Source organism: Rhinolophus hipposideros, assembly GCF_964194185.1.
Source record: "Rhinolophus hipposideros genome assembly, chromosome: 15".
Lineage (NCBI taxonomy): Eukaryota > Metazoa > Chordata > Mammalia > Chiroptera > Rhinolophidae > Rhinolophus > Rhinolophus hipposideros.
The window spans coordinates 204,299-212,408 of record NC_138061.1 but is presented as its reverse complement, the minus strand read 5'-3'; the positions used below and the strand labels follow the sequence as shown (position 1 = coordinate 212,408).

The 8,110-nt window shown below is 59.2% G+C and overlaps 1 protein-coding gene across 1 annotated transcript; it reads left to right on the top strand.

Annotated features, from left to right (window-relative positions):
- Nucleotides 1-3,071: 3,071 nt before the first annotated feature.
- Nucleotides 3,072-6,832, top strand: LOC308508103 (toll-like receptor 1). Its single transcript, XM_081074332.1, has 2 exons — nucleotides 3,072-3,308; nucleotides 4,872-6,832. The coding sequence occupies exon 2, from the start codon at nucleotides 4,922-4,924 to the stop codon at nucleotides 5,426-5,428; it is 507 nt and encodes a 168-aa protein (XP_080930458.1). The 5' UTR covers nucleotides 3,072-3,308; nucleotides 4,872-4,921; the 3' UTR covers nucleotides 5,429-6,832.
- Nucleotides 6,833-8,110: the final 1,278 nt, after the last annotated feature.

The window sequence follows — 8,110 nt, the reverse complement described above, 5'->3', positions numbered from 1 at the left end:
TAGAAGGCACTGTGCTCCTGTCAGGAACCCTTGCACCACTTGCCTGCTAAGCCACATGGTAAATTAAAACCCAACCCTCCAAGTAGGTCCATCTGTGACTGCAAATTTCAGCTGGGAGTGACCTCCAGCCCCCGACCTGCTGTGTCCCTTTGCTGCTGTGGATGTTTTCCAGCCCAGCCCCCCCTGAAGTGCCACTGTTTGGGGGCCCAGCTCCCAGCAGTGGCCTCAGTCCCAGCTCTCCCTCAGGCTGGGATGGTTGGCATCCCGTCTCCTGACCTTGCAGGGCCCCTGGGCACAGCTCCTTGATGCTGAGACTGCAGACGCAGACCTGGAGCTGCGTCAAGGCTTCCGCTTCAGGTTCATGGCCAGCGTTCCCGGGAGGTATCTGTGCAACCGAGTAACCAGTGGCAGTTTCCAGACTCCCTGCGCGCCTCACTGTGGAGGACCGCATCTCGGGGAAGGCAGGCCCTGCCTGCCAGACGGCCCCAGAGCGTTGGAGAAGCTACAAGTGCTGACCTGTCAGTGAACCTCCTAGTTTTAGAATGTGGGCAGCAGGTTTCTGCAAAACTCCAGACGCTCCAGGGCAGCAGGGCGCCTGCAGCCTTTCTTGCCTGGTCCTGGCTTTGGCATCATTGAGACAACATCTGCCCCGTCAGCTGGGCCAGCTGTGGGGGGGCCTGGAGGCTTACGGATCTGTCTGTGAGCCACGTGGTTCGTAATCGGTAGAGCTGGTGTCACACAGAGCCTTCACATTTCTGCTCTTCCTTGGCTGTCCAGCCCTCAGACACTTGGCAGTCATGGGCAGGGAAGTGGTATGACTACAAACTGACCATTGCTGGGAGCTAGGCCGGGCTACCCCGAGGGGACAGAACCCCACCTCTTAAGTCTGAGCCCTGCACATTTGGTCTTGAGTGCTGGGAGCCACAGACTTGCTTTCCAGCCTCTGTCCCCATAACACGAGGGTGGGGGACACTACGTGACCCAGGAGATGGTTACAGCCAGACTCAGGTCCCTCAGCAGACTGGAGGGCAGGGGTCCGCTGAGGGCTGGCTTCACGTTAGGCCCCTGGTTTCAGGCGGTCCTGCTGGGCTCTCCCCAGGGACCTCGCCACTCCTGCATCTGCCTGGCCTTCTGGTTCTCGGCTGGGGAAGAGCATGTGTGCCCAGGTGGTATCCCACAGGCACCTCACCTGCTCGCTGCACTCAGACCCAATCTCCACCCCACCCGATGCACCGACCAGTCTCATCTGGGTTTTCCTGTCTCAGGATGGGCGCTCACGTGGACATTCCACCCCAGGTGGGTGACAGAAACAGGTGGCCTGGCCTCAGTGGCTCCCAAACTCCCAAATCCTATGCCTGCCCAGTCGCAACCCCCACTATTATAGGCACTGACCGGTGACTTCTTTTCAAATCCACATGACCCCAGAGACTGGCCTCCGCCCACCCCAACAAGTACCCAAGATGACAGACGTGTAGGGAGGGCCAGGGTCTTCTTCTGGGGAAAAGGAGCAGCCAGACCCCCTTAGCACTGCTTGGACAGTCAGCACAGACCCTCCTCCCCTCCCCTCCTCCCCCTTCTCTGTAGCTTTCCCTCCCTTCCATCCCCCCAGTGGTCCCTCAAATAAAACAGCCAGTTATTTTACCAGCAAAATGGGGTTTTTTGGGGAAAAGCAGAGGAATTGCAATTTGGGACAAAAAAGCTATAGCAAAAACCATAGGCAAGTCCAACAAGCAAAGTGGAGAAATGTTAAAAAAAAAGAGGAAGTTGCAAGGGGTTTTTAAAAGAAAGTCCATTGGAGGAAAGTGAAAATTCAGGCAGGTGATGGTTTCTCACTAGCTGAGTTTTTGGCAAGGAAGGAAACTTCCCTTCCTCCCATGGGGCATGAAGCAGAATCCACTTACCAGGTGGACCTCCTCCTCCTGGCGGGTCTGTAACTGAGGGTCCTTGTTGTTGGGTCTGTCTGAGGAGTAATACTGTTTGAGCACACCTCCTCTGCCCTCCTGCTTCATTTTAAATGGGGTTTTCCTTTCTGACTTCTCACAGCCCTCTCTTCTCATCTCTCCCTACCCCATGTCCGTGGCTCCCTCTCCTTTGAACAGAGCTTTGATAATCAATAAACTGGCAAACGGTGCGGGGTCAGGAACAGGGTGAAGACGCCAAGAAGGGAGGGTCAGGCTTTGGTGGAGCTGGAGAAGTGGGCACAGGCCCAGAGAGCCTCCCAGCCCACTGGGAACCTTCTAGAGTGCGGAGGGGGCTTAGGGGCAGAGTTGGGGAGCAGTAGCCCAGAAGGCCTGGGTGATGGGAAACATGGGAGTTGGGGCACAAGAAAGCTGTGGCTGAGGTTGGGGGGTCCCTGAACTGAGTGGGGTGCAGGCATGGGGAGGACACTCCCCTGCCCTGAGTTGTTGACTAGGTTTGTTGTGGGTGAACTGTTGTCACTTACCACTGCCGGGGACAGTCCCTGAGCTGGTGATGGGGCAACGATGGGCGTGGGTGGTGCCCCATCCCAGCCTTCGCTCATGGTGACCATGCTGGGAGGGGTAAGGAAAGGGGGTGGTCACCTCCCCTGGAGAGGCCAGCAGGTGTCTCCCTCCACCTCGGCCCCCTCTCCATTTCCCAATCTCATGCTCAGGCCCCACTTCTTGGTACTGAATACCTGGTTACCTGCATCCAGAATTGGGGTGTAGGGGAGCCTGCTGAGGACCGAGGGAGGGGGGATCTGTCTTCCCACAGCTGTGAACTTGGAGGAGCGGGTCCAGTGGACCTCGGAGGGTCCAGAATAGGATTTCCTACCCCCCCACCCTCATTCACCCAGGTGAGCAGGGCCCTGGGGAGCATGGCCAGTGGGCAGGAACCTACAGGTAAGGAACAAAGAACTTTGGCTAAAAGCAGAGTTAAGGAAGGTGGTGGGGGAAGGGGAGGAGGTCAGCATCCAGCAGATTCCAAGAGCTTCCTGGATACATTGCCTCCAATTTTTGACCTGTGGGGTCCAGCCAGACTCTTCTCCCCCGTGGCAGTGCCCTCACATCCTTCCTCAATCCAGTTCCTTCTTTCATTTTCCATTGGTTAATTTTGGCAGCGATGCCTCTAAAATGTTAGCCATAAACTTCCTTCTGCCTGGGGACAGCTCTGCACCAGGGTCTGGCTCTCCGTGGCCGCCTCTGAGGACTGGAGTGAAGAGCGGGCAGCATAGCAGGTCAGGGCTGCCACCTGAGAGCCTGCGATATTTAGGCACTTGGTGCCGTAACACTGCCTGATCGGGTGAAGACAGCGTGTCAGCGGGAGCCTGGGCAGAGCAGGCTCGAAAGGTGCAGTGAGACTGGGCAAAGGGAGGAGACAGCCTTCCCTTGGGGGGACCCCAAGAGGACAGGCTTTCCAGTTCTGTCCTCAGAGCCTCCCAGAAGGGAGGGAGTGGGGGTCACGTGGGCTTGCTGGGCAGGGAGGGTGGGCATGGTGGCCTCTTGCCAAGGCTCCAGCTGGGCTGGGTGGGCTAAGGGAAACAGCCCTGACCAGGCATGTAGGTGTCTTCCTCCCAGCCACCAGGTAGAGCGGGTGGGCGATGGGCAGAAGGGTTTCGTCTTCCTTTGTTTCCTGGATCGGCTGGCTAGAGGGCGTTGTAGGGCTGGCCGAGCACTCCTCGTGACCCCACCTCATGACCCCACCACAGCCCACTGGTGAGGATGGTTCTCCATGGGGGGCCACCAGGTGGTGTGATGTCACAACCTGCTTTGTGCCTATGGAGCTGGTCCTAATGCCAGCCAGCCGCGTGGGGTTTGCAGGGCCACTTGCCGGGACCACAACAGCTGGTCCTCGGCACATGAGAAAGCCCCTAGCAGTTGGGGATGGGGAGGGGAGGCACTGCGTGAGTTTTCTTAGAGACCAGCAGACAGAACCCAAGAGGTGGCACTTCAAGCTCAGTGTCTGAGCAGCAAGCCCTCTATGCAAGGGTCTTGAGCTGTGCAAGGAAAGTCCTGGTGCTTTCTGGAAGGTATGACTGCCCTTCCCAGGGCAGGTGTTGTACAGGATGACTCATCTCCGCCCACTCGGGCTCTGTAACGACACCACAGACCCGTGGCTTAAGTAATACATATTCATTCCTCGCAGTTCTGGATGCTGGAGGTCTGAAGTCAGGGTGCCACAGGCTCACTTCTCGTGAGGCGGGCCTTCTGGTTCCTAGTCTCCCGGTCCTCACCTGGTGGACAGATTGGGGGACAGGGGGGACTCTCTGGGCCTCTTTCATCAGGGCACTAATCGCATCATGGGGGCCCCACCCTCACGACCTAATCACCTCCAAAGGCCCCACCTCCTACCACCATCATTTGGGGGGCTAGAACTTCAACACACAATTTTTGGGGGATACAAACATTCAGTCTCTAGCAACCCCCCATGACACCATAAGTCACTTCCGAGGAAAAAGAAAAGACTGGAAAGTACAGCCTCCTGAGCCCCAGTCCTTTCAAAGCCAAATGTCTTGTGGATTGAGCCCCCAGGTGAGGACAGCAGGGGCTGCTGCCCCAGAGCTTGGCACCCACCCCCATCACTAGGTTTGGCAGAGACCCAAAGGCAGGCAGGGGAGTAGGAGACTTCACAGTGGAAACGGGGGCTCCAGGTGTGTCCCCTGGGGGCTGGGGGCTGGGGAGGCAGTCAGGCAGCATCTGGTTTTCTCTGGTGGGTCCTGAGCTGGAAGGGAAAACAGTAACTAGGGAGCTGGCAGTCCCTGGGCTGCCCTGGGCCCTCGCCAGTTGTTAGGACAGTACAGGGGCCATTTGCAGCTTCCCCACCTGGTTGCTGCAGATTGTGGGCCTGGTTCCACCTGTATGGATGGTTCGCCTTCTCCGTCTGCATGGTCAGTCTGTCCTGGTCTCTTGCAGCCTGCGGTGGTTTTCTCCGTGGGAAAGCAGAGCAGCGTGGGGGCAGCGCCATGGATTCCTGCCCGGTGGAGGAAGGCGTGGCTCTGGCCATCCCCCCGCTGAGGCAGAGCGAGAAGTTCCACCTGTTTGTCAGCTACAGCAGTGTGGACGCCGCCTGGACCCACAGGCTCATCAGCCGCCTGGAAGCCGCCCGTGCGGGGCTGAAGGTCTGCCTGCACCAGCGGGACTTCACCCCGGGCAGGAACGTCCTGGAGAACATGGCAGACTGCATCCATCAGAGCCAGAAGGTGCCACTGGTGCTGAGTGAGGACTTTGTGCAGAGCAGGCGGTGCCTCCTGGAGGCCAGCCTGTCGCTCTTCGGTTACTGCCTGGAGAGGAAGCCGGTCATCCCTGCCCTGCTCGGGCCCTGCCAGGTCCCACTGCACCTCAGCCACCTGAGGTGCCTGGAAGCCGCCGACAGCCGCTTCTACAGCAAGGCGGTGCAGGCGCTGTGCACTCCCAACCAGCGCATGGCGCGCTTCCTGCCGGGCCCCGCGCCTGGTGCCTTCCCTCTATAGCGGCAAGACCCTGCTCGCCCTGAACTGCATCAACAGGGACAACCTGTCCTCGTGGAGGGTGGGCACCTTCAGCACGCTGGGCGTCCCAGACCCCTTGAAGGAGGTGTTGGAAGCCCCTGAGGTGTACAAGCAAGCTGTGGGCATCCTGAACGGGGTGCAGTCCCCCCGGCCCTGCCTCCGGGACCTGGGCTGCAGGGTCACGCTCGGCATCGTCCTCATTCTTCTCTCCTGCACGTCGGGTTATTTCTTGACAGCTTTCGGATTGCAGGACCACGTCCCACGTCCAATTTTCCCTGTAGTGACCATCAGTGTTTGTGTCAGCCTCCTCTTCATGGTCTTAGCAGTTAACAGCCTGTGCTGGTTCAGAAGGTTTTCAAAGAGGAAGATGCGGGAGCTGGTCCTCAAGGTGGGGGAGGCCAACCTGCTGTTGGCACGCCACTCAGTGCTGATGGGCTGCGACGCCATGAACAAGCTCCACTTTGTGTCCGTGCTGCTGGAGGACTGCAGGCAGGCCTTCCTCCAGGCCCCGGAGGGCGAGGCCCCGTTCCAGGAGGCCCTGCTGCAGTTCTCGTCCACCTACGCCTGCTGCCTCGTGCACTCACACTTCCCCCTCTGCGAGGCCCCAGGAACTGAGGGCCACCTGGAGCTGGGCCTGTGCTTCTGCCAGTTCGTCTCTCTGCAGCTGAAGAGAACTGGGGGGTTCGGGGTGAGCCCTGTGTAATGGCAGGAGGGCCCTGGGGCTGCACCTTTTGTTGGATGTCCAGCGGTCCCTCATCTGGACCTGAGGCCTGGATGGTGCACACAGGACTCTCAACTCTGCTTGGCTGTGCCAAGCGGGGCGGCCTGTAGGCCCCTGCACGGCCCAGAGGACTCCACAGCCTGCTCTGAGGGCAGAGGTGACCGCTGTCAGCCCACCAGGCTTAGTGTCCTGCTCTGGCCTGACAGTTGGGGACGGAGCTTTGGTCAAACTATCTGCAAGGAGACCAAGGAAGGCAGTGGGCTCACTTCGGGACCCCTGAGATTCCCTTAGGAACTGTCCTGTCCCTCTGGTGGGGACAGTCCCCGCCCCTCTCTGGGTGGCCGGCCAGTGTCCAGGGGGCCAGGGCAGAACACACTGGCTCCCTGGGCCCCCTCTGCGAGCAGCTCCTCCGGGCACCTGCCCCTCACACTGGGACACAGAAATTGGGAACACACCAAACCGTAGGGATTTGGGATTCACCCTCTGCCTCCTGGGCATGGACACACTTGCACACACACATGCACACACACAGGTACACACGCACACGGACGCTGACAAGGGCTTGTGCTCAGGTGCTGTCTCTCTCCGTCTGCCCCCAGCCTTGATCTCCCTGAGTGGCCTCTTGTTGCATGGCATGTTCCATGAGTAATAAACTTCTCTATTTCAGTTTCTCTTGTGATCTGTTGTTGAACTGCAGCTCACCATCTGGCACACTGTGCCCCACTTAACAAATGTCAATTGAACAAAGAGCCCTGTCGGAAGCTGGCATAGAGGGTGGATGGGTCACTTCCAGGGGGAACTCTGGGTAAGGCAACAGTGTGAGCAAAGGCGCCAGACAGGAGCCCAGCACGTAGGGAGGAGCAGGGGCCTTGGAGGGACCCCAAAGACAGGCCCTGCCATGGCACTCTGCTGTGGGGGTGGGGCCTGGCTCCCCTGCACATGGAAGGACGGGGAGCTTCATGAGATGGCGATGGACACTGCCCAGCAGAGGGATCGTCCTATGAGCCCCAGGGCTTGCTGGCAGCTGTGGAACTTTTTCTGGGGCAGTGCTTGGCACCAGGACCCACCTCAAGGGGTCCCAGCACCTTGTCTCTGATGTCTAGGGCCCCACACGGAGAAGAAACCTCATAAGAGCTGGAGGGGCTCTTGCAGCCTTCTGGGGCCCAGCTGGACTGCTCTGGGTCCTCCATCCCCAATAGGTCGTGGACCCCAGCAGGGCTCATGCACACGCACTCAGGGCAAGGTCAAGCTCACAGACAGCACCAATGGCGCCCATGGACCCCATAGAGCCCACCCAGTGCCCAGAGTGTGGCTGTGCCAGAGAGCACAGGACCCCCTGGCAGAGTTGGGCAACCGGCTGGCCTTTCCGGATTCAGACTCCTGGCTGCTGCACAGGGAGGGGGGAACAGTGTTGGGGCCTGGGGGCCGAGGCCACCTGTGTGCAGACGTATGCATTGCACACACGGCCCCGCCACTCTTCTGGCCAGCAGAGTCACCGTTGGCATTCCTGCCCCTCAGCGCCATGTAGCTGAGAGACAGGCGGATGGACAAAAAGGATGTGACAAAGGTCTGTCACTTCAAAAGGCTGAGATTTGAAAGTCACGAAAGAACACATTTGTGCACACAATACAGTAACGAGAAAACGTATAGATGAGCCCTTTTGTGGCACGGATGATCTCCCACCGGAAAATCCAAGCCTCTTTCAGATTGGGCCCGGGACAGGACTGCCAAAGAGGCCACGTGGGCCGGGACCTCCTCCCTCAAGCCTGGAGCCCCGGCTTCAGCTAGCCCCTTCTCCAGCTCCTCACAGGGCTTCCGGTTGGTCCCCCAATTCTGCACAGACCCACCCCCCCACACACACACACACCGCACTGGGGCCAGGCAGCGTCTGGCCCTGGGGAATACTAGACCTCCAGGAGTAGCCCCCACAGACTGTGCGCTGG